Raw genomic sequence first — 26,419 nt, forward strand, 5'->3', positions numbered from 1 at the left:
ACAATAATCTATTCATCAATTGCTTTATTTGCATATAGATTGAAAATATTTTCACCCTAAATCAAGATGCATAGAGACTATACAAGTAAATATGCTCAAAAAAATTAAATTGTATAAATGGAGTAAATAGGTTAAGAATTCAAGTTTCTATTATAGTGCATCACATAATCTCAGAAATATTACCCAAACTGTTACAGACAAGATAAAAACTAATTTTTAGCATTTTAATTTCATTAATGAAGTTTCAATGTGCTTTGTTGGTACAGTATTAAAGGATTTATAGCAAATGTAAACAGGTGTTTTGTCATGAAATCTTGCAAAACATCGCTCTAGTATCTAGACAGGTTAAGGACATTGCCCGTCCTAAGCCAATAAATAGGACAATATTTATAAATTATAATCGATATCTAATTTTTCAAGTAGCTAAATGTGAAAACAAACACATTTTAGCTCATACATTATTTTTTTCTTAATAAAAAAAACAAATACTGAATGGCAGAATATGACAACAACATAACTTAAAATTGATTACAACAATTATGAAACAAAAAATTGAAATTTAAGCTCTTTAGCTGACTTTTTAAAAACAAAATCACAAAGTATAAAGCTTGCTTAGCCATTAAAAACAGTCATCCTTACTGGTGTACAAATGTACGTACACCTAACATCTGATTGTTATAAAACATATTTACACAATAGGTTTTTACTATTGCCATGAGATTTTTATGTCAATGCTTAGTAGTAGACATTTGTGTGCAAGAAGTACCTTTTAACAGTGTCAGCATTGGTGTGATCTAAATGTTTTTATAAAAAACAATGCACTGGTGTGCACAAGCAGTTATACTTGATATTTCACTTTGTATATGTGTACATTTTTTGTTGAAATAAACTGTTAATTATGATAGTGTTTATTTTTTAAAGTTTAAACAACCGTGTGTACAATTTTTATTGCTTACATAATGATCTATCACAGAAACCAAACTGGGAGAATTAAATTATGAGTGCTTGCTTCTCTTCTGTATAGCTGCCTGTCTTTTACGCTCAATCTCCTCAGGTGAACACTTGATTGGGCTAGATGGGCATGAAGTTACTTTATCATCTTCCATCTGAGTATCTTTCAATGTTTCAGCTAGGGAAGAAAAGTTTAATAATCAAGCTTCTGTGTTCATTGGGTAATGGTCATGAAAAGAAATAAAAACTTGCCTAACATCAGAGGAGACAAGAAATATAGTCTAAAGAAAACCATATGCAAATAAAATTATGCTAAAGCTGATGGGATGTGGGACGGAGTGGTCTAGCGGTAGAGAGCTGGACCCCAAACCCGCAAGTCTCGAGTTCGAATCCGGGTTCAAGTCAGTAGACCGTCCGAGTCCACCCAACTCTGATGGGTACCTAACTCACGTTCTGTTAAGGAAAGTAAAGGCGGCTAGGCATAGTGCTGACCACACTATCTCTTCATATGCAGAGGTCACAGAAACAAGTGTACTTCACTTGCCCCTATAGACCTTCATATTTGAAAAGGGATCTTTACTTTTTTTAAAGCTGATGGGATGGCCTAGTGGTAGACTGCTAACCCGAAAAGCTAGAAGTCAAATGCAGGTTCAAGTCAGAATGTCCCTGAGTCCACCCAGCTCTGATGGCTATCTAACTCACATTAGGAAAAGTAAAGGCAGCTAGGCATAGTGCTGACCACATCATCCCTTTAAATGCAGGGTCACAGAAACAGGTGAACTCTACTACACTTGCCCCATGGACAGCTAGATTCAAAATGGGAACTTTATGCTTAAGCTTAGTATTAGCTTGGTGTCTTTGTTCTTTAATTTTAACAATGGTGAGACTTCCATCCAACACAAGTATACACATCAACATGTTACACGCCATATAACTCATTGACACTTTTCTTCTGGATTTGCATCCATAGCCTTTGTCCACTCAAGGCAGAGGTTCTTTTTTGTTTTGGAGTTTTCTCTCCTTAGATAAGAGTTGCTGTCCACAGCTATCAAGGCTCATCTGCTGGGGCATCAAGTCTTTTGGATTAGCAATCGTGTAATTTTTAAAAATATGGACCTCATGTAGTTGAACTTACATTCAGCATGTATCAACATGGGTAGAATCTGTGACTCATACAAAGCTTCATCCATAAAACTGTCATCAAATGCATTTTCCATAAAAGAATCTACGAGGAAATTTAAAAAAAAATGTTTCAAAATGATTATTTTATAATAAATAGATAATTAAAAAAGAAAACTTAGAGCTCATGAAGATACTGATGTGAACTATAACTAGACCAGTTTCATCAGTCAGAAAACTTTACAGAATTTCAACATATGTTAACAGAAATTAAGTGAAACTTAAAATGATGCCAACCTGATGCTCCTTCCTGTCCTTGATGGTTTGTGGCCAAAGAGTTTTTTATTTTCACAGGTGTACTGCTGCTAACCATTGCCATGGAGTTTTCTGATTTTAGAGACAGTGTGGAGGTTTTGGTGGAAAAAGTCTTCTTGAAAAATGTTTGAATTGGTGATGTCCTGGCTTTGTTTAGGTGAACATTTTTTACTGGTGACAAAAGAGTTTCTGACAAACTTTCTATACATGGTGGCTTCAGCATTTTGATATCTACAGCATTCTTTTCACAAGCTTCCTTTACGTAGGGCACTGTTGTCTTCTTATTCATTACACAAGTTACAGTTTTTACATTATATGAGTTCTTTGAAAGGGAATTTGTCCCAGTAGATGGAATAATCTGACTGTCTAATATCTCATCAGGTTCCAACAACTGTTGAAGTACATCCTCTGGAAGACTTATGTCAAAGCCATCATCAGAAACATGGTTTGAAGAATGTTTCTGTTTAGCTTGACACAGTTTATCTTTATATAGTGAAAGGTGACCAGTCTGTTTATTTAAAGTAGTGACAGCAGTATTAGAAGAGGTTGTCTTAAATCCACCAGAGAATGCTAGGGAATCGGCATTAATTGATGTGGGTTTTATCTGGTCAGTTGATAAAGGAGTACTTGATGAGTTCACTTTTTTAAAAGAGTGAGATGTTTGAGATGAAACAGATGTCTGTGAAGATTTGGAATAAGACAAGTCAAAGCTGCTGGCCTTTCTAAGCGATGTGTTCAGTCCTGGTTTCACAGCCAGGTCTGTGTTCTTCTGTGTGGGTGACACATAATCTCTCTGAAAACTGCTGAACTTTCTGAATTGAGATTTGATTCTTGAACCTGGGGGAGGATTGTCTATACGAGAGGACTGACTGTTCTGGATGACATACTGATTGACACTTGCAGCACATTTAGCACTGTATTCTGTACTGGCTTTGGACAAAGTTGCTTTGCATGGATTATTGCTAGGTGTAGGATTAATATTGCTGCAGTTCAACACATTTTTTATGTTTGCTTTACTATAAGTCATTGTTGCTTGGCCCTTGCTAGCCAAGTTTGACTGCTTTGTCACAGACACTGGGTTCAATTTTGTCATCACAGTTGGCTTTCTAATAGAAGTAGATGCAAGTGTTGAGGAGCAAGATGAGGGAATGTAAGATGGACTGGTTACCTTAGGAGACACATCTGAACTTCCAAGGTCACTTCTATCCCTCAGAATATTTATTTTTACCTCAGAAATACTTTTGTTATTGTTTTTCTTGTTTTCAAAAGCATATTCATTAGCTTTGTTTAGACATTTTTCAGCATTTTGTGTAGCCTCAATTAGGAGAGAATTATCCTGAAACAGATCATCATCAGACCAACAGTTCTCCTCATCAACTGGCTTTAAGTCAGCTGCTGTGATTTGAGTCTGGTGATCACTGTCATTAGTAGTCAAGTCATCAACAGTAGATGAACTAAAAAAAAAGAATTAATGAAAAGTTTCATATAGTTACTGATTTCTAATTAATATTTAACAAAGAACCTGCCAATAAATAACAGAATAATAAATAACATTTGCAGAAAACATTTATACATTCATAATTACAGACTAGGTGAATGAGTAAAAATAATTATTTACCTTGCACATGTATATTCATCACCTAAAAAAATAGAATTGAAACATATAAAGATTATTAAAAAATATCTGTTTATCTAAAAAAAAATACATTTAAATCCTGCAAGTCTAAAGAAAATCTAAGCATAAAACTACCTGTTTGTTGTACTTTAGTCAAATCCTGAAGAAAGCTCACAACCATCTCTTGAACATTGTGTTGTTTTCTTTTAAGCACTCTACATTCATAAGGAAAATGATTTGACAAAAATAATTATGACTGTATTTAATTATTCACCATTTTTGTAGAGCATCATATGGAAACTAACCACTTACCTATCTTTTGCCTTTTGTAATTTACTTTTATTAGCTAGGGCAATTAAATCTTGTGGGTGAAGAATAAAACCGGTTGGACTTGAAGAAGTTTTCTGGGGTTTGATGTGCTAAGAAAACAAGTTAAAATATTTGAAATTGCAGCTTTGGTAAATATAAGTTTATAAACATAAAATTTTTTTTATCTAATACAATTACTGTTGAAGTTCATCAATGTTTCCTTTTAATTTTATAGATAAAAGATAAAGAATGTCTAAACCTTTAAAAATGAAACTTTTTAAACACTTACAGCATCATTGAAATAAGAAACTGTTTTTTTAACACCATCAGCGTTGTACTGGCCACGCCCTGTGTTGATAAAAAGTTGTTTTTTAAGATATATATATTTCAACACAACATCATTTGTCTGACAGCTAAAGCAGTTAATTAAAAAATAGTCACACAAGAAGATTAGAGTTCAGGAGACACACTCTTAAATTATCTCTAGAAAAACCACAACACATAGACAAATGTACAAATGTATTTAAATATCATGTAAACAATAGACTAACTCACACTATAATGCTTAGGCCTAAGTAAATTAACTTAATTTTAAAATCTTACATTTTTTGACTTGTTTAACAGTTTCAGGTGAACCAAAATCCCATCTTACAAAACAAGATGGGTCTTCTTGAGACTGATAAAAAACAGGTTCTTGACTCAGCTTTAGAAGTGGGCTGGAACCTAAATTGAATAGTAAAACCAATTATACTAAAATAAAAATACCAAAGTGATTTAAAGAAAAAAAAAGTAGCAGTTCTATTATTGCTAAGTCACAACACAAACCCATAAAGGTTTTCAGGGTTATTATTTAGGCGGGTTATTTGTGTTAACTTCTTCAGCTTAATGTAGCTAAATAGTATTATTTAATCCTTGACATAGAAAGTAGATGCTTCACTGTTATCCAAAGGTAGATAAAATTTAAAAAAAATGAGCCTTTTAAAAACCAAAAAACTAGAAGCTGCTCTTCAATTTGCTATAGTTTGTATTAATTTGTTCTTATTTTGAGCATAGGATGCAAAAGTAAAAGATTTCTGGGGTATTAAGAAGTAAAGTTTCTTCCTTAGATTTAGCTATCCATTGGGGAGATAAATTATAGTTCTTCTTTCTAATCTCCGCATATGAAGAGAGGGTGTTAGGCTATTAATAGAACCAAAAAGGCCTGTCTGACAAACAAAAAAAGTGACATTTGACCCCCATAATCTCAAGCTCCGGTTGTGATTGTTTTAAAGGGTCTTTATGCGCATGAATAAAAAGGCTGCTCATTGAACCAAATCTTGTTATTATTTGAATAGGCCTAAATAAATTATCGAAGTGACTATTCCCAGTTCCCAGTCGACTGGGAATAGTCGTATCAGGGCTATTCACAATTGTGACTGTTTTTGATAGCTTTAATGTTAAAAACACCAAATTTAACATATAGTTGTGTGGTTGAGAGGAAATGTGGGTGGCTGCTGTGCCGGAAGGTGCGGGTTCAAGCCTTTCAGATGCTTGTGATGCTAATTTATGTCCCCACCCCCCATTATCAAAACTTTATTTTTTCCCGTTGTTCATGAAAGGTTTACATTTGTTAACTTTTTATTCGCTTGTGACATGATTAATGGCATATCTGCCAAAAAAAAACCCCATCCCTTTAGATTTTATATAAGAGAAAAAACAACTTAGGAAAAGTGTGATGGAAACTGTGAATTTTAGATAATTAAAAAGGACATCCTATTTCACCTAAATTTGTTCTATGCAAATTTTAAATGGTCATTTACAGTTGAATAACAATGTGAACTACTAACTAAACTGATGCATAATTAATATTATTTATTTAGAAATTACTAGATCTATTTATTAGACTATTTTAGAATTAATTAGGTGGATAACAATAATTGATCAGTTCATCTACAACTGACGTAGCATATATGTGCCTAAAAGCTAAACTTAAGCCATAATATTTTTTTAAATGAAAATATAACACAATAAAAAATAGCACTGCTCTCTTAATCTATACCTCACTCCCCAGTCACAATAGATGCTTTTATTATTGTAAGAAATTATTCCCAGTCATATTTAGTATGAGATGACAGCCAACTGGGAATAGCCATATTGGGGCTATTCACAGTCGGCCGGGAACAGCCCCAATATGGCTATTACCAACCGACTGGGAATAGCTTTGGCCATAAATTATTTACATTTCAATGCGAGAAAAATTGCCAGATTTTAGTCAAAAATTCAGAAAAACAACTTTTTGTACATTTTTATCTCTTTAAGAATTGACCAGCCAGCTCAAATTCAACAGCAATCTAACCCCATCCCCAATTTGTTCAGTGAAACGTTTTTACAATTTCTCTGAATCCAAAAAATGAGCTAGTGTTTTAAAAATGAATTACTTTAGTCTCTTTATCAGTTTCAGCCTTTGTTTTTTGTGTTTTATTATCCTTAAGCAAATATAGCTGCTATCGGATGATTATAGATGCTGGTGTCCGATAATGGATTCTTCTTTAAAAAAGGAGTGTTAGTAATATTGTAATCTCAACTAAATTTATGGTTAGAAATTAGGGTTAGGCGTATGGTACTATGGTAGGACCAGGGTTGGGGTTAGTGACAGGGTTAGCATTGACAATAGCCAGCCATGTGTGTATTTAGTTAACTAAAAATTTAGTTAACACCCCTTTTTTAAATAAGATTCCATTATCGGACACCGGTATAAACATTCTCCCCAAAAATATTTTGGCCTTTCACTATCATTAGGCCTACTTATAATAATTTAGGCCTATAAGTAAGATCATTATATTATTATATAGTATAGGATCCTATCCTCTATATCAGGGGTCTCCAAACTACGGCACGCGGGCCGGATGGGGCCCGCGAGGTCCTCTCATCCGGCCCGCGGAGATCTTTTTGTCTACGGAAAAAACGTTTGTGGGTGATAGCTGAGGAACTTTGCCCAGAAAAATCAAAGACATGCCTGGAAGAAACTGGCCCCTGAACTGAACTTTGATAGTCAATACGGCCCTCGGGCTGAAAAGTTTGGAGACCCCTGCTCTATATAATTAATTACCCATAAGGTTAATTTTATGAAGCTTAAGGCTACATACCTTTATCTAGATTTAGGGGTGAAGAAACCTGATTTCTTCTTGTTCTAGTTTTAGTATTACTGAGCGCTCTCCTATGTGTCTTTTTTTCTTTATCCTCATGTAACTCAAATTTATTTTGTTTGTGATCTTTACCACTTTCTTTAGGATTATCAAAATGTAAATGGTTTGTAGTAGTGTAGTCTGTGAGTTCATTGACATTAGGGCAGTTGTCAACAGTGTCACTCAACACCTCATTCAGCCTTTTCTGAAGAAGTTTCACATTCTTTGGCATGGTTTATTTACTGCATTTGCAACAATGTCATGTCCATTAAGCTTCTCGAGAGAATCAATATGAATGAAATCAATAATATTTTTAATATTACAAAATAAGTAACGTTTGTTATTTGTATTGTGCAGTTGCCTGCCGTGTCAACTGTTTATGTTACAAACTCACTACTGATCATCAACAAAATCACTGGATTGTATTTTTCCGCCATTGGCCGGAAGTATTTTATTTACGCGTTTGTTGTTAAAATAGCACAAAAATATGTTTCGACGCAAGGTCTTCGGTCGGTAAAAAAACGAGGCCCATAATGTAAACTTAAACTAAGTCGTTGGTAACATCCATACAAAGCTCTGCTTTAAAATGAAATTATAATTTTACAATACCATTCATTCTTAAAACTACCGTTTTTGTAATTATCTGAGCGTTGTCTAAGGAACCAAAAATTTTGCCTCATCAAACCATCCAAATATGAAATACAGTTAAAAATAATCGACTTTAAAAAAAAATGCAAAGAGTGAGTACCACCTCGGTTCATACGTATTTGATTGGCATTAAATAAAAAGCCACAGTTGCAAGTTAACCACAATTTTTAAACTATAGGCCTAAATACATGTCCTACTGTTTTTTGTGTGTGTGTGTGTGTATCTTAATTATTTTTTATGTGACGCAGATAGCGAAAACTTGCTTGCATTTTTTTAAAACATTGTGACGAAATCAAATAACGAAAAATCCAAGCAAGTTTTCGCTATCTGAGTCACAATGTTTTCACCCGTGTCTGCAACACGTCTTTGCACCCAAAACTACATTTTCAAATTGTTTTGAATTTTCTGGGCAAAGTTCCCCAGCCGCCTCCAACATTAAAAAAAAAAACTTCCGGGTAAGTTTGAAGACCCCTGCTTTAAGTAATGATAGTAATGTCAATGAGAATGGGGTCATCCATAAATGACGTCACGCTTTTTTGGACGATTTTTACCTCCCCCCTCCCCTCCGTCACACGTCGTCACAAAAAGCCAGACCCCCCCCCCTAAAATGACGTCACACCTCAACCTACAATCCCCCTCAAAATTGCAGTTGAATTTTTTTAAAACATCGATATTTTTCCAAAATCTAGTCTAAACTATTACAATTTATTAAAACAGTTATCTAAAACGCGAAATAACGTCTAAAATTCTTTTCTAATATTGCTTTTTTATAATGCAAAAATGTGACGTCGCAACATCTGAACACCCCCCCCCCCCTCCTTCTCCTCACTAATCGTCACAAAATTACGGACCCCCCTCCCCCCTACGAGTGTGACGTCATTTATGGATGACCCCAATTGCGTAATGATAGTGATAATATATCAGGTATGAAGGTAGATAATCAAATTAAAAATACCGATAGAAACTGAAATTTATTGAACAAAAGGCTTAATTTTACAATTATTTCAATTATTTAAGTAGATCTAGATCTAGGCCAAATGTCGAAATATAATTATAATCCAATCTATGTCTATTCACAGTCTGTAAATGTGATTTATCGACACATAAATTGTTTAATTGCATTGTTTTCTTTCTCACATCCGTCGTCACTTCTATCAATCAACAACATAGCAGGATAAGATAATCTAGATTTAGATCCTGATTTAGACAGTTATTAAAACAAACCTTTTTCATAAATATGACTTAAATACAAGATCAAGGTAATTGTTACTAAATTGTATGATTGACAGTCTAGTGACGTAGTCTATTGATAATTGTGTTTTTTAGCGTTGAAAAAAATGATTTGTGTGTCAGTGTGTGAGTGTACTGCTGTGACTGTGATCACCACCATTGGCCATTGGACACCAGCGAGAAAAGTCTCAAAGGTATTTGAGAGGTCCATAAATTAATTTAAAAATCCTGCACGGCGTAGTTTAATATAATTGATATGGTTATAAAATCCTGCCTGTCTGGTTTTTTTCAGACTTTCCTAAAGATTGGATGTATCTGATGTTTTTTTTAAATATTTTCGGTAGGCCTAACTAAATAAAAATTAAAAAAAAAGCAAAAACAATTTGGTTTTCACGTGTAATGGTGACATAAACAATGGCATCCTGCTACTCGATAGGCCGCCATAAATTTTATTGTACACATTGTAAGCTAAAAATAGAAAAACTAGGTCATGGTTTTTAAATTTGCATTGTTATTTAAAAACTTGATCTGCAAAGTTTTGTAAACAAATACTAATAAATAGTTATCGATCACTAAGTTACTGTACAGCCAACCAATATTTGTCTTATGAAAGTGAAACATCCGGTTTTAACTTAGGCTTGATGAAAATAAATAGAAATGTAGCCTTAAACTCAAATTATTTTCAAGTTCTCTGGATTTGCAACTTTTATAGCATTTATTCTAAAAATATAAAATTTCTAAATTAATTTTAGGCTTAAGTTTTTATTTTTTATTTATTTTTACGGTCTAAATCTAAAAAGCATGTTTTTATTCCATGTCAATAACATTATGGAAGGAATCTCGTCAACTCGCTGGTGTCCAAAGAATTGATATTTTTACTTTCTTGTAAACAGCTGAGAGTGAGAGTATAGAGGAAGTATTGTTAGTATTGTAATCGTGCACAAAATAACATTAAATTTTGACAGTTTTCACCGTTTTACATCTCAGTACTTCATCACATACAGAGCAGCCAGTATGGGACATCTTTAATCGCCCAGATTTAGCAAAGTTTCGGCATTTTATGCGAGTCGGAAAAACTGGGTTTTGCAACTCTGTCCATATGTCTGTGTGTGTGTATATCTGTAAACACGATAACTTGAGTACCATTACATGGGATTACAGCTAGATAGATCTAGATGAAATTTCATATAGGCTTAGGCCTATTATATCAAATTTGTAGTTCTGTATCAACTTTTCAGCGATTTCCGATAAAAAGGAAGTGGCACTTATTCTAGTTTTACTTTTTCAAAAGCCTATAATTTGATTACTGTTTGAGACAGATAAACAAAATTTCACATATAAGTAAAACATCTAATTTTCTGCCTAATATGGCAGGAAACAGATTCAACCCTCAAGCATCTACTTTTGGGGTCGATTTTCGCCAATTTTCAAAGTAACAAATATTGACATATTATATATCAATTTTGTTGCTTAACAATCGAGGAATTCAAAAATATAAAAATTAATAGCACTAGACATTTACATCACGTTCAAAATGTAGATTAACCACACTCACTCAACTGAGATTTTTTTTTACATCTAAATGTAGTGAGGTCCAAAAATCCACGAAATTCACAAAATTAACGATATAATTACACAGAAATGTCACTTAGGCATACATTTATTTGTAATTATGTCAAACTTTACAAAATATACCAGTTTATAGCTTATTTCTATAATTATTCTTGAGAAAAAAAACGACCGCCCTCCCCTTTAAAATTCTGGCTTTTAGAAACACTCTGGGGAAGAAAAAAATAACAGAGTTAAATATAGAAGGTCTATATAAAAAACATAATTAATAAAATATGTCTATATGCCAATTTTTAATATAGTTGCAGCATTTACATGGCTAATTATAATTGAATTAATTGTTTAGTACTTTGAACATTAATTTAAAGTTACGACTGTCTGTGGCGTCATTCAAGTGTAGTGTCAGTGTAGGTGAACAGGGTGTTAGGGCCTGATACGATTTCATTAGAATTGGTAATGAACAGAATGTATAATTAGAACTGGCATATAAAAACAATGTTGATAATAGATGCAGTTGTTTTAATGCTACTTATAATAGATCAAAATGACAAACATAATTAAAACCTAAGAATCTGGAAGCGGTGACCTCATTTTACTGACACGGTTGTCAAATAGTAAGTGAATAGATCTAGATTTAGAATCTACGTAATTTTGAAAATACGCTAGTTCTAGAAGCAAAATCACTTTTAAAAACTGAAGTTAGTGATTAGATCTATAATGAAATTGAAATCAACAACTGATATGTAAGTATCTTTTGATTTAAAAAAAAATACGCTTAGTTCTAAGAAAAAAAAAATTCTAAGGTGTACTCGATCCCTATCCCAAAACGTGCCAGCCATATCGCATGCGTAGTCAGCTACTCAGCCGCTTATCAAATTCATAAATTTTAAACTTATATAATAAAAGTAGGTCACCCTAAAAAAAGAGTAAAATGGCTCCCGTTTTCACGACAGCCGTCCCTCGATTCATAATTTACAGAGTTATAAAGTTCTACTTTCTTTTGGCTATAGATTTAAAGAAATATTAATTTGTTATTTCTCATGCGTTCCAACAATTGTACCTAATTTTAATAAACATTAGATTAGTAAGGACTCGATTCTTTTTAGAATTAGCCCTCGACACTATACAGACTATTGCGAAGAAACAGACTCGCGCGAATGTCGTGCGTAGGCTGGTTCAGTGGCGAAGGTTAGAACCCAATTTGCGACGGAAAATTTTTACTTTGAAATAATTACATTATCAATTAATTTCGATTTAAAACAAATGGCTTAAAGTCAAAAGTAAACTAAAATTTAAAAACTTTGTTATTCGCAGTGTACTCAAGATTCTCGTGTTTTAAAGATAAGTCTAGTTTTATTACGTGTGCGTGCATGGTGCGAATACCGATTTTCCGCGACAGAAAATCATTAAAAATATTAAAAAAAGTATCTACGGCAAAATAATAATTATATTTTACAGAATTAAATAGATTTAACTTAACTGTTATTTAAATACATGCTTCGGAGTAAAAAAATACAATTTTATATCCGTAAAAAATTAACTGAAATTCCCGCTTTCAGCGACGCCAATGTGTCGTAATTTTCGGCAGTCATTTTGTTCAAATTAAAGTAAAAAACGCATTCAAATATACTTTTTTTTACTTTCATAATTTACAGCAATCATTTCTAATGAAAAATCCATAAAAAAATAATAGTTATTTTTACAAAATATTATTTCTTACCTCATTAGTGCAGTACATGTACTTTCCAAGTAGATCCATTCCGTCTAGATTTGCATACTTCGCATCTTTCGCCGCGGCACAAAATGTCATAAAAAACGAATTCCACAAAAATGTTGCTAACGAAGCTTGTAAAAACCTTGCTCTATTTATCAGTATAAACAAAATCCCCGAACGATGTCTGGTTAGAAAGTTTATGAACGGCGAAGACCGAATATGCATTTTGCGGTACCAATCTGTTTCCTGCCATATATGTTTAGACTGCCGTACTCTTGTAATAAAATATAATAAAATAGGCCTAGGCCTAAAAGGCAAAGGGGAAGATCTGTATTAAATTGTCATCTGTGTATTCTCTACTACTGACTGGACAACTACCCATTACTATTTTTACTTTCTCGTATATACAAAGTATAGAGAAAGTCTTGTAATAGAGCAAAAAAAAAAAAATTGAGATTTTTGCAAATCTCGACGTTTTAAACACGAAAACTTGAGTACCATTACAGCTAGGTTGCTGAAATTTCATATATAAGTATTTTATCAAAATCGTAGATCCGTATCAACTTTTGAGCGATTTCCGATAACTGGAAGTGGTACTTTTTTTACCTTGAATTTTTCAAAAGCCTATAACTTGAGTACTATTTCAGATAGATAAATGAAATTTCATATGTAAGTAAAAGATCTAATTCTATACCTTCTGTCAAATTTTGAGTAATTTCCGTTGACCGGAAGTACTAATTTACGCTGTTTCCGATTTCTCAAAAACTAATGTAAATTTATAAAGTACTAATGATATTCCGCACTATTATGCACATTTTATTTGGCGTTCACTGGTGTGCAATTCTTTTTTCTACAAGATTTTATTCTATTTTAAAAAGTTTAAGTATTTAAAATGGATTAAAATTCATGTCTATATCCCGAGTTCCCATCCCGTGTCTTTTTATATAAGAATATTCGAGAAAGTTTAGGGGAGATCACTCCCAGTTTATTTATTAGGCGTCTTATTATAACAAGAGGTTTTTTGAAAAACCATTTGCATGGCTAGATCTATATCTAGTTTCTAGATCTAGGACTATTCTAGGACCTAGATTCTAGGTGCTAAGGCTAAGTACAAAAGTTAGTACTGAGACTAAGCCAGTAACTTGAACCATACAATCTTGGTTGATATTTCCAGTTGGCCCCTTGCATCCTTGGCAGAATGTCTTCCTGATCCTGGCCTGCCTTCAACCAAGCCTTGTTGCATTGAGTTAAATATAAACTCAAAACAATGGGATAATATATATAAACTATCTCATGTAAATAGGTCAGGCCACATACCAATCACTCATAGTGTTGTGTGTTTTGCTGTAAGAAAAATAAATCTCCCTTCATTATTACTAGTAATAGACCTAATTAATTAGCTAATTAATTAATTACAAAATGAGATTACAAACTTCCAGAATAGTATGATATAAAATATACAAATACCCTCTTCAGTAGGTCTATTAGAGCTACTTGGAGTTGTAGCATATTAACATGTTTGAGTTTTTGTACTCCTGAATTAAACTACAATTTTTGGGCATATTTTAAAATGTTAAAAAATCTGAACTACGTGTTAAAAAAAAGGCTTTTTTTGGACCTATTTAACTCCCATAATGCAGTGTTTATGCGTCACATGAAGTCAGCCACTAACCAAAATGCAGAGAAAGCATGCATTTGACTGGTTGCCAGCTTACGCTACAAAACACTGTAGGAACATCTTGAAATATTTACCCAATCTTGTATTGGAAGGGTGCTGTGTTGTAATCAGACTTAGTCTTCTAATATGTATATGTCACAGTAATGTAGGCATAGTATAGGGTGAAGTGAAGTTTCAATTTTGATTTAGTTGATTTAGGTAGGATATAACCTCCATGCCAGTTAGAACAACTTTACAGAGTTAATCTCAATGCTCTTTTTCTTTATAAACTTCAAACAATCCCCCTAGTTTTGTAAATTGTACCAAACTTAATGCTGGATACGGATAGTGGTCCATGACTATATGGACCCAGGTATGAATAGAAGCAGCCAAATTGTAATATTCAACCTAATAGTACTGTCATATTTTTACTTAAGATTTAGGGGGAATTTGATTTTATTAAAATATCTTTTAAATAACGTTTGAAATTAATGCATTTTTACAATTTTATCTACAGTAAACCAAATAACTAGGTTAGGTCTGTACACAGTCAGTGTAAATATGGGAGACCTAGGGCATTCCAACTCTAGTGTGAATAGATTTGAAATTTTCAAAATGGGACTGACTCCACATTATCAGTCAAGTGATAAGATGGAAAAATTGGATGAGCGGCTTCTTGGATTTGAACTTCTACTCTTTCGAAGGTTTCAGCAACAGCCAACTCTGTGGTATGAGTGGCGTGAACGTCTGCGGAAAAGAGCAGACCCTGGGGCAGCGGAAGATCTAGAGGCAGCTTGCACTAATGATGATTCAACATTAATGACTTTAGAGTCATTAGAAGAGCTAGGGTTTGGTGTAAGCTATTTACTTACCTTAAGTGACTAAATTAAGGGGTATTTTAATTTAAAAAATACATTTGAATAAGCAAAGTGTATATAGCTTCTCAATTATCAGCTTGTTTATAGTGCAATTCAAAAGTAATTCATAATCATTTAGTTGAGTAACTGAAACAGTTGCCTAAAGCTTTTAGTTATTAAAATATAAATAGTTTTAGATACATTATTTAAATACTTCTTTCTCATTTTAGTATTATTAATATCTTTCTTGAAACTAAGTGTTTGCAGCCTAATAAAATTGTTTCTCAATATTATTTTAAGGATATTCATCAAGATTTGTGGTTCCTCTCTGTTATGATTCATAGACGCCCTCGACATTTGTTAGAATTTGTGAAGGAAGAAATTGAGAGAGAAAAGTGCAAAAAGTTTCCAAAATATGGAGGTAAAGAAGACATTTATTTTATTTTGCATAAAAGTAGTAATGTTTCTTTCACCACAGGGCCTGAATAATTAGTGTGATAAGCATTATTTCTAGGCGCTTTTATTTTTTTCTAATTTGAGCTTTTAAAGACTAGAGTCATCTGCCTATCAGAGCTGTATGGACTCTAAAGAACATGGCTTTTTGTTGAGGAATACCACAAGATTTTAATAGTAAATTTTATTTAAATGCTGGGAAATTGGAACTTACTGTTATATTTCAGAAACCCTAATGATGCGGTACTTAAACCTACACAACTTCACAGTTCTAAGTCTTGACAGCATGTTTAAATTTGGTGATGACAATCGATTACCTAGAGAAGTAATGTCTCTTTCTATTCTTATGAATTTATAAAGTAGGCTATTTACTATCAATATATACAGTTACATAATAATATTCTTAAAGTTCAACATGGTTTTGTTTTCTCTGTGTTTTGATGAGGGGAAACTAAACTGTAAAGCGTACTTTCTCAGGGATCCTGAAGTTATTGTACTTTAAAAGTAACATGATCCATAAGATTTTAAAAGCATTTTCTAAAAAGTAGATATAAAAACAAAATTTTTGACGCACTTGCTTTTTATGCCATTAAAATTCTCCTTTCTCATTAAATTATCAAATAATACTAATTTTTAAAGCCAAAAACTGTTGTTTTTTTCTTTATTAGATATTCAGATGCCCAAATGTGAAATATTTAAGCCTTAAGTACAACAGTTTGGAGTATTTACCTTGTGATATTGGACGAATGTCAAACCTGGAATACCTAGCACTAACTAATAATAAACTTTCTGTGTGGTCCCTACCATATTCACTCACATTTTTAACACATCTACACACTTTGTATTTGGGTAAGTGTTTTTGTTATATTTAAAAATAAATCTTTCATAAATTTTAAATACATTTGAACTAGATCTCTAGTTTACAAATATTTACATGTCATTTTTGATCAACTGAAGTTTTACAAAACAATACTGTTTTATTTATATTTATTGTTTTAAAATTGCAACCTATTTACTGAATATCTTTCTTTTGAAAAGATAATAATTTGCTGGATGCTTTGCCTGGGTTTTTACCTTATCTGCCAGCACTTGAAACTGTTCATCGCCATGGAAACCATAATTACTTTAAGTCCACCTTCATGTGGTACCACACAGATGTTAATCTTCGTATTATTCCAGTTACTTGTGAAACACAGGTGAGCACTTTTATCCTGTTTAGTTTTTACAAAATATTTAAGAGCATGTTTGCATTAGTTCAGTTTTCCCAGGTGTCACATTTGTCACATTTTACTTATAAGATATTTTTTGTTTAGCTTAAGTTTTAAGTATTGAAATCTTGTAAACATTTTATTTTGTATAGGCAAATAAGTATGGTCTAAAGCAGGGGTCTCCAAACTTTTCAGTCCGAGGGCCACATTAACTATCAAATTTCAGTTCGGGGACCAGTTTCTTCCAGGAATGTCTTTAATTTTTTGGGCAAAGTTCCTCGGCCATCACCAACAAACGTTTTTTCCTTGGACAAAAAGATCTCCGCGGGCCGGATGAGAGGACATTTCGGGCCGTAGTTTGGAGACCCTGGTCTAAAGGACTGTTTTGCTATACAGGATGTTCCTTGTTGACAATGAATGAGTATTATTTAGATTTCTTAACCGATTCTCATTGTAAGAAATGCAACAGATTTCTTGAGAACACATTTTAAAATATTTTCAATTACCTTTTCTTGTGATTCAAAAAAGCTTGTCTTTAATGTTGTAACCTAGTTTTGACAAAACTGTGAACTTAACCTTTTAGAGATGTGCTTGTAAGTAACAAAATATATTATGATTTAATTTTTAGGCCTATGGAAAGCATGAAAGTCTTCAGTTCTGGGCAGCTAAAGCTTTAATTGGTTCAAAAAGAAATTTCTTTGAAGACCCAAACATTGTTCCAGTGTTGAAAGATTATATAGCAGATATTTATCGGCTCTTCAATATCTGTCATCACTGTGACAAAGCATGTCTATCTAATACTAATGGTGAGCATTTTGATTTTTCAGCTTGAAACAGCAAGAATATTTTTTATAGTAGAAACTGAGCCTATAACTTATAGGACAGCCATTTTAAGATAAATGTGTTTTAAATACACCGTTCAAGAAACGATGTTTACTATTAATTCAGAAGAACTTAACCGTTGAACCCTTAGCTCCTGATCATAAAATCTCCATTACCATTTGGGCTCCAGAGCTTAATGTACACACTGCAGACTCTTTAAACAAATGAAGACTACGAATATAACAACAAAGTTAATTTTATTATTTTAATGACCATTTGTACATGAATTATTGCCAATATTTCTACTTAGTATGTGGGTCCTCCCAATAGGTAGACCCATCTTTCAGACATAGACAGGTATGGACAGAAGGAGAATGCTGATTGTTGGAAATTGAGATAGTCTTTTCATCATTAATTGCAAATGATAAACAGAACAAATGTTTGTGCACACAGCAATGATAAGAACTTACCAATGAGTAAAACAGTACTTTTTAATCATCGCATTATTATGTAGGGACTGTCAATCTTAGGAAAGGTGTCTTAGTCCAATTTATCAGTCTGTTGGTGCATGTAGATTTAAGACTAGACAGAAAAAGCAGTAACTTGAGTTCACAGGGTTAAAAGAAGACTTAATTTCTTTAGAGCAATCAAAGTTATAAAAAATTAATTATAAATGTTTTATATCACTGCTGTTAATACCCAATTTTCTTCAATAGGTTTCAAGGTGATAACTTTCAAGAATCCATACTTAGGGAACACCTGTGTTCCTTTTCAGCACTGGGCCTGCTCTCGAGACTGTGCTAGGGCTGTTGAGATCCCAGCTCGCCTGGAACAAATATCTGCAGCCAAAGAACTAGATCTACGCTATGAAAACTACATCAAAGAGTGCATACGTAAATTTTCCACATGCAGGCATCCCCGTAGTGTGTTGTCTTGTGCTTCCAGGTCATCAGAACACACCTGCGGAACTGAACTTGACATTCAAAACAAATGGCCAAGTAGTGGCTGCAGTGAAATCCCCAGAAGACACAGGAAAAAGAAGAAAAGCTCAAAGAGTTTTGGCCCACCAGACTCTGTGAAGACAAAGTGTGGCTGTGTGATATCTTGATAGAAGGAAGGGAGGGGACTATGAGAGATGAATATCTTGTGTTGGGAGATAACTTACTAAGCACGAGCCATGTCTTTTGAGATTTTGATATGTCAATACCAGTTCACTTGAATTAAGTCCCCTTAATGGTTTATTTTATGTTGTGTTATAATTCTATTTATCTGTGGTATCTGAAGATTTATATATTGCTTTTTAGACTGAAACTAATATGGTATTTGAAAGACTACAAAACATAGTTTATTTAAAAACATTTTTTATAGTAATTTTTTTACAATGAAAACAAAGATTAATCAACTATTTAAATGTTTAGAAAGGTGTTTTAACTTCAGTAACATCAATAAAACACAGCTTCAAGAAAATCTTGTGTTGAAACTCTCAAGTATCAAGTCTTTCTTCAAAATGTTTTATCTTTTATGACAGCTCCATTTAAGCAATCTTTAGTTCATGGCCATCACATTTCAATCACTTTGCAATTCTTATACATCTTGGATTAACAATAATTGTTCCTGTATTTATACTAAAAGAATAATTTGAATAGTTTTACTTCAAGTTAAGTCTGTAGTGAAGAATAGAGATGTAAAAAACACTTTGGAATGTCTTAAATATTTTTTAATCAGCTCAACAAGCAGGGTTAATGTTACTAATTTATTTTTTCTACATTTTAAAACATCTTTAGCATTTTCATACATACTAAAGCATCAACCATCTGTTATTATTAAGTTTAGTATGAGATTAATGAAACTAAATTTTGAACTTCACAAACTCATTCATGACAGTGTATGTTACAGCAGCCATCTATAAATGATTTCCAACCTTGTACATTAATTTTCACTGTCTTTCAAAAGATTGAGAACAATTTCAGCTGAGCTCTGCATAAAGGCTTAATCTTTCACTTTGGTACTGTGGGGTTATGCTTTGGTGCAGCCCACAAAAATACGTTTGCATTTATATCACTGTTTGACTGTCTTTGTATGCTGTAAAACAATTCACAATGTTGAGATTTGCATGAACCATTTGATGTACCTCCTTAATATCTGTTGATGTAGACATACATTGTTTTTACACATTGTGATATAATTACTGGTAGCTAATATCAGAAAGTACTTGATTTTAGATGTTTACAGATATATTCTAACTATTGAACTTGAATATTAGTTTTGGTTCTTCTGTATTTGTTAAGTTGTACCTTTAATCAGTTTAAAGTGTATTCTTTTTTAGTACAAAAAGTAATATATAATGAATATAAAATTTAAGATGTTTTAATGACATATAGGCTATGAAAAAAGAAAATGCCTTGGGTTGAATACATTACATTGATGTAATTTTGATGTGGCTTCACCATTCTTGTACATTTAAATACTAGTCAAATCTGTGATTTTGTGATGACTGATTAAAAGGTTTATAAAAATGAAGAATTAATTGAACCAGTAGTTATTTTCAGGAAAAGTTTATATTTAAAAGCTATTGTCAAACATTACAAAACAGTAAATATTTGAATAATGGTTGTTCAAACTGTTCTGCCAGAATTGTCTGCCCTTGTTTTATTTTTTCATGTTTTATTCCCATTATATTTATTGTTATTATAAGTTTTCATAAAACATTATTACTTTTTTATATAAAAATTTTAGTGATCATGATGCTCTCAATATTAACTATTTTGAGCTTATTTAACTTTTAGCAATACATATTTGTATTATAAAATTTAGCATTCAACTGCAGTAAATTGCCTTATATTATTGTTTTCCTTAACTTTGGCTTAACAATGTTTGGTGTTTTAAGGTAAGAAACATTTTCACCACTAGAGTAGCATAGTTGTTACACAAAAATTCTCAGTGTAATTGAGCATTTTCCTTCCACTCTCACTTTACATATTACCATTTTATTAAGTTTTTAAAATATTCACTAAACTTTCTAGCCAAAATGATCAATGTTTTTTCTTACATTTTAATGATTGATGTTTATTCACCGTAACAAGTAATTTTGTTAAACAAAATTTATTAGCTTGAAATCAAAAGAAAATTTGCATTTTCTGTGTTAGATTCAAATGAGGGGTTTAATTTATTTAAAATATGGTATTTAATTTAATATATTGAAACATATTTTGTACAAAATAACAATGTAAATTAATGATTGAATCTCTTTGCATCAGTTAAGAATTATAAAATAAATCTCAAAATTTACTTGCTTTACTTTTAATAGCGTGGGGCATCTCTTCTGTTCACAATTTAAGGCTTACTCTAATTGGATAGTGTTTTTAAAAATACAATAAGCACCTCCCAATTTTTCTTTGAGTAACTTTTTTTTCACTCATTCTATACATTTTTATCCATTAAAAACAAAAAAGTCCTTAAATTTCAAAATCTTTATCTGCAACATTATTTACATTTAAAACCTCTTTTGGTGAATGCAGTAATGAATGTACTCTCTGTAGCCTACCTGATTGAAATATTTTCTTGTGTTCTAATTAATGGCCCACTTTGACATAATAAAACATGTATGTTTTACTTGTATTAAAAACGTTGGAGTATAAGGTTTATTCTAAAGAAAAAAAATAATTAAAATTCAACACTGGGCTCACATGTTCTGCTGTTTTTGTTATTTAAAAATTTAACACAAACATTACAGAATTTATTTCCAGAATTTTTTTGGTACAATCCTGGGAGCTTTAAAACAAGCTGTTTTGAAATTCTACTGTCTATAGCTTAATTGTATTGTCTTGAAGAATAGCTTAAACTTTATAAAGTACTCATTGTAGGTAAATTAATCTCATTTTTTAATTTCATGTAACTATATTTCATGTTTTACATCCCCACTGTACTGGTATTACCTGATTTTATGTTGGTTATTTGTATTCTCTTTCCTTTTCACTAGAAAGTTGTGGTTGGCAAACCTGTGCAAGCTGGTTTTCATTCTCTAGCTGAAGGTGGCAAGTTGATGACCAGGTTCTAGTAATTTTATTTAGTGTTGAAAATGTTTAACTCATATTTGCAACAACTTGAAGAGCCCGTGGACTTTGAACCCCTTTATTCTAAACTTTTAAAAAACAATAGTTGCTTGATTTTGAGTTGGACATAATTTATGATGATTCAAGCTTTCAGCACAAGGTAGATACAATCATGTTAACCGCTCATTTTTTAAATCCTGTATTATTTTTGTTTGTTACTGTAATAAAAACCAAGTAAAAGTTTATTTATATAACCTGCTCATGGACTTTGTGCTTAGTTGAAAATCATTTCTTTCCCTCGCTATTACTGGGTTGCAAGCTGAGATATTAAGAAATCGGGGTGAATCAATACACACATGACAAACAAAAATGTATTTGTACAATAATTTAATAATGCAAAATTGTGGCATAGTGACTTCTTTGGCCATTTTGCACTGCAAACAATTTAAGTAAAAATGATTTTATACTTAAAAAATGGCAAATAATTTCCGTACTTTACATAATGCATAGTATACAATTTATTATGTTATACAGCTATCAATTTTACAAAACCTATTTATAAAGTTATCAGAAAATATACATTTTTTTCTGAATGTACCAATAAAACTTGGGAGTGTTCATTCTAGATACTTAAAACCACATATTTTGGTTCCAACTTAAGACAAAAAAAAAATAACCAATAGTTCAAGGCTGTTTGAAAGCTTGTGCTCACAAGATATGTTTCTAAATTTTTTTTTGTATCAGATGAAATGAAGATAAATAAACAACCATTTCTAGTACAATAAAACAATTCAGCAAGGCAACTAGCTGTATAAATTATTTTTGACCTATTGAACTAACAATCATTGAATTTCACCAATATCACAAGCAAATCACAACTATGACAAACTTAGTAACAGTGCATTGATGGTGTAACTGCTGAGTTAGTTACACATTGCAATTCACAATAAATTATTCTAATATACAAAAAAAAGTAAAAATGGCAAAATATTGACAGCATCAATCAGATATCCCACGAATTAGAAACTATCAAATACAAATGTGGGGAAACAAATTTTATTTTTTCCCCCACCTTTTCCAGAGAGATGTTTGGATTATTTGATAGCAGTAAAATTAAAAAATCCACCTCATTAGTTCAGGAAAAATGTACCCTATAACTCTAAGAAATATTAAGAGAAACAAAAGGTAAACTAAAACTAGAAATGTCTGAACAGAGAGATGAAACCTACTCACCATCAAGATCAAAGAAATTACTTCATTGAGAAATTAAACTAGGCAGAAGAAAATAACAGGTCTATAAAGAAACCAATGTTGGTAGCAAAAAAGAGTCGCTATTTTAACTAAACATTTTACCCACAAAAGTTAAAAATAATCAAGCAAACATTTTATAAATCAAACAAGTGATCTTATTAAAATATCCCTGGTACATTCTAGCCTAAGTAAGAAAACTAATTACTTAATGGCATGTAAGTTTCAACAGTATCTTCAAATTTACACTGCTCTGTAAGTTATATCATTTGCATTTGCTAGAAACTCCTATCAATAAGAGAAATGAATGCACAAGATGCAACAGTATTTGTATTCTCAACAACTAATTGTTTTATTTGGTCTGTGAAAAAAAAAACCAACCCAATTTTTAACCTGGTGCTAGCTATAATTTATCTAGGATATGTACAAGTTATGTTTTGGAGTGCTGTCACCTCTTCTCCAACACATTTTTTAGTATTGCTGACTCTGAGGTGTGAAGGCTGGTCAGTGGGGTAAAAAATGGGGTGGGGCTAGTGCTGATGTCATTGGCTATGAGCAGATGAGAAGATGGGGAAGATGATCTTTGGCCATCCTGGACCACATGACGGGGAGCTGTGAATGGGTTAAATGCAGGCTTGTGCCGATGTTGTGTCTCTGCTGCCATGGCCTCGGCTGGAAGACGAACAGGGGATGGAGGTGGAGAGGATTCTTTCTCCAAGAACTTCACAAACAGCTGTGAGAAAGACTAAACAAAGAAAAAACACAATTGTACATTTGAATGGCCCAGTGACAAAATATATATAATTTCTTTTCAAAGTTTTAGTCTCTGATTAAGTTAAAACAATTAAAGCCAAGTAACACAATAAAGGTAGCTTAACATACCTGATTAGCAGGTTTTACAGGTGTACTGGTAGGGGTACCAGCTTGTTTTCGGAAGATTCCAGAAAGCAAACTAATTTTATTTTGGGCAACTTCAATCTTAAAAAAAAAGAGAGAACAATTTTTTAAAATATACATTTCAGGCAATCTACAGTAATAATCCTTAATTTTAAAAAGTCACAACTTACTTTTTGAAAATCGTCATCTGAAAAGCAAAGTATGTGGCCAATCAGATGAACTATTTCCATTCGCTTGCTTTCAGGAGAGGTCAGCCAGGTCATGACCATGTTATGCATTAATGTTCTAGAAATTGTACAAAACAGAAACAGTTAAAAATCAAATCACCATAAAAAATTAAGATTAGGTGTATCTGATGTGAGCTTTTTACTTTAATTCTATCATTATGGTAATCTTGTGATTGTAATCTAAAGATTCCAGCGCTACCACCAAGTGGCCTCCCCTTCATGTCAGACTTACTTGTCAACTTTTGCTTCTGTACTTGAGCTTAGTTTTCTGATTTCTTCTTCAGCAGCTTCTAGAGCTTTCTCTCTTAACTGGACTAAATGGTTTAAACACAACATTATTTTTTTAATACATTGATACATAAACACAAAAACAACTTTCATAATTCTACAAGATGAATCAAACTCAAAATTCAGTTTCACATTCAGGCTGGTTTTATAATGAAAAAATAATGCCATCAAAATATTGATTATTTTACCACTAGGGATGATTTGAAATGCCAAGCTTCTTCCAATAATCAATATGCTTTAGAAATGAGAGATGTGTGTAAATATGACACAAATGTGGTAGAGACCCTGCAGCAATAGGTTAAAGAATGATCCATTACTTTGTACCTCCAAATGCTAGAAAATAATGCATGTAAAGTCATGGGAATAAACATTCTGACATGCACAAACCAAACTATGCATGAAGAAAATATGTAGACATGCAGTTAAATAAGCACAGGGTGAGAATATCACATTAGGTACTGAACCAGGTCACTCAGTACCTGAAGTAATACTCAGATCCTAAGCTCTAGCGTGCTCATGCTTGACCAGTGCCAACAACAAAACATTACAGACAGCAATCAATGACAACAAAACATGGTGGTGCTACTCAACTGACAGCAATCAATGACAACAAAACATTACAGACAGCAATCAATGACAACAAAACATGGTGGTGCTACTCAACTGACAGCAATCAATGGCAACAAAACATGTGCTATTTTACTGACCACAATCACTAACTTGACAACAGACTAGATTTGTCCTTTAATGGTTGAGAATATTGCACTGCTACACAAAAAACTATTACTTTGTTCCACTTTACATTATCAAGACATGAAATTGGAAGTTCTAATGAAGACGAGATCATTCTCTATCAACCCAAAAAAAAAAAAACCCTCACACAGAAGTGCATGTGGAAGTTGTGTCTCAGAGTTCCAGCAAGAAGCAACATGACAGCAGCACACACACACACACACCAGAGAAATGTGAACACAAGCCAGTACTAGAAAGTTCTCTCTCCAGCAACCACATCATATATACACTCAACAGGGCATTGAATTGGAATTATTGATTTCTTTAATGATTCCCAATACAAGATAAAATGCAACCAGTTCAGTGGCCTATAAAAAACCTCCAGTTTGAACTAGAGTGAAGAAAATTCTGTACTAGCTTTGAACACCCCCCCATCCAGTGATTGTCTACACATGAATGAGACACAGCATTATTAGAATTTGATGGAAGGCAGCCCTTAAGATTTATTGATCTACTCAACTAATCAATATTCAATAGGGTAGATCAATGCTGTTAAAATATCTTCAGGTAACACATTATTCCATCAAATATTTGTACAGAAAGTAAGGCTTGGAGGTGAGGAAACATGATCAAAACCTTCGAAAATATGGGGAGTAATTTCATATTGGGGAGTAATTTCATATGGGGAGTAATTTCATATGGGGAGTAATTTCATATGGGGAGTAATTTCATACGGGGAGTAATTTCATATGGGGTTTAATTATATATCTTGTAACAAATTATCAAAAAGATGCATTTGTAAAATATTTAAGTGTCGAGCTGAACAAAATACATATAAGGATAGCCTATCACAAAAAAAACCTCCTGACAAATGAAGACTAAATAGGCCTAAAGGATTTCATTCATAAGGCTATGACTGAACTTACTTTAAAAACAACACAAGTACCAGAGGTAGCATTCAGATAGAAGAAATACTTTTAAAAATGATAACCAGATATTAAATATGAAATAGGTGATTAAAATGTTTAACCATAAACACGAATGACACTATGCAATCAAAATATCAACAAATGGTGTTAACAAGTAAGTTTCTAAAGTCAGATGCAGGCTGGGTTGTGTTTTCTCTCAAATCTCATCCAAATGCTCTCATTAGGTGGTACACTCAACAGACTAGTTTTTACTTGAGGACAACATACTACTACACAAGCTTTCCCTCAAAATCTCATAGCCATGGAACACAACAGCTGACATAAAACATCATGCAACTGTGTTCATACAAATGGTGCTTACAATCACAATCTTTTTTAGATTTCATTGTTTGTCATGATACAATTTTAGATAATA

The 26,419-nt window shown here is 32.5% G+C and overlaps 3 protein-coding genes and 1 long non-coding RNA gene across 4 annotated transcripts in view; 1 reads left to right on the forward strand and 3 right to left on the reverse strand.

The window, feature by feature from the left end:
- Window positions 1-19: 19 nt before the first annotated feature.
- Window positions 20-7,905, reverse strand: LOC131945213 (uncharacterized). Its single transcript, XM_059306240.1, has 9 exons — window positions 7,435-7,905; window positions 4,913-5,032; window positions 4,599-4,657; window positions 4,313-4,419; window positions 4,136-4,215; window positions 4,004-4,025; window positions 2,368-3,839; window positions 2,087-2,176; window positions 20-1,129 (listed from the first exon to the last, which is right to left on the reverse strand). The coding sequence occupies exons 1-9, from the start codon at window positions 7,703-7,705 to the stop codon at window positions 996-998; spliced, it is 2,355 nt and encodes a 784-aa protein (XP_059162223.1). The 5' UTR covers window positions 7,706-7,905; the 3' UTR covers window positions 20-995.
- A 1,354-nt stretch (window positions 7,906-9,259) lies between these two features.
- On the forward strand, window positions 9,260-21,941 carry LOC131945174 (uncharacterized). The gene is made up of 8 exons (XM_059306196.1): window positions 9,260-9,380; window positions 14,809-15,146; window positions 15,449-15,569; window positions 15,829-15,926; window positions 16,270-16,450; window positions 16,640-16,797; window positions 17,438-17,615; window positions 18,348-21,941. The coding sequence occupies exons 2-8, from the start codon at window positions 14,853-14,855 to the stop codon at window positions 18,737-18,739; spliced, it is 1,422 nt and encodes a 473-aa protein (XP_059162179.1). The 5' UTR covers window positions 9,260-9,380; window positions 14,809-14,852; the 3' UTR covers window positions 18,740-21,941.
- Window positions 10,995-11,689, reverse strand: LOC131945177 (uncharacterized). Its single transcript, XR_009387118.1, has 2 exons — window positions 11,270-11,689; window positions 10,995-11,129 (listed from the first exon to the last, which is right to left on the reverse strand). It is a non-coding gene; the product is annotated as an uncharacterized LOC131945177 (long non-coding RNA).
- An 810-nt stretch (window positions 21,942-22,751) lies between the features above and the next one.
- LOC131945171 (thyroid receptor-interacting protein 11) overlaps window positions 22,752-26,419 on the reverse strand; it is a 55,466-nt gene continuing 51,798 nt past the window's right edge. Inside the window, exons 23-26 of the mRNA XM_059306190.1 lie at window positions 24,288-24,369; window positions 23,999-24,113; window positions 23,814-23,909; window positions 22,752-23,676 (exon numbers count right to left, since the gene is read on the reverse strand). Coding sequence (XP_059162173.1) covers window positions 23,380-23,676; window positions 23,814-23,909; window positions 23,999-24,113; window positions 24,288-24,369 — 590 coding nt within the window. The 3' untranslated portion in view covers window positions 22,752-23,379. The remainder of the gene's footprint in view (window positions 23,677-23,813; window positions 23,910-23,998; window positions 24,114-24,287; window positions 24,370-26,419) is intronic.

Source organism: Physella acuta, unplaced genomic scaffold (assembly GCF_028476545.2).
Source record: "Physella acuta isolate Inbredline_101_S28 unplaced genomic scaffold, ASM2847654v3 ptg000531l, whole genome shotgun sequence".
In the NCBI taxonomy this organism is placed as follows: Eukaryota; Metazoa; Mollusca; class Gastropoda; family Physidae; genus Physella; species Physella acuta.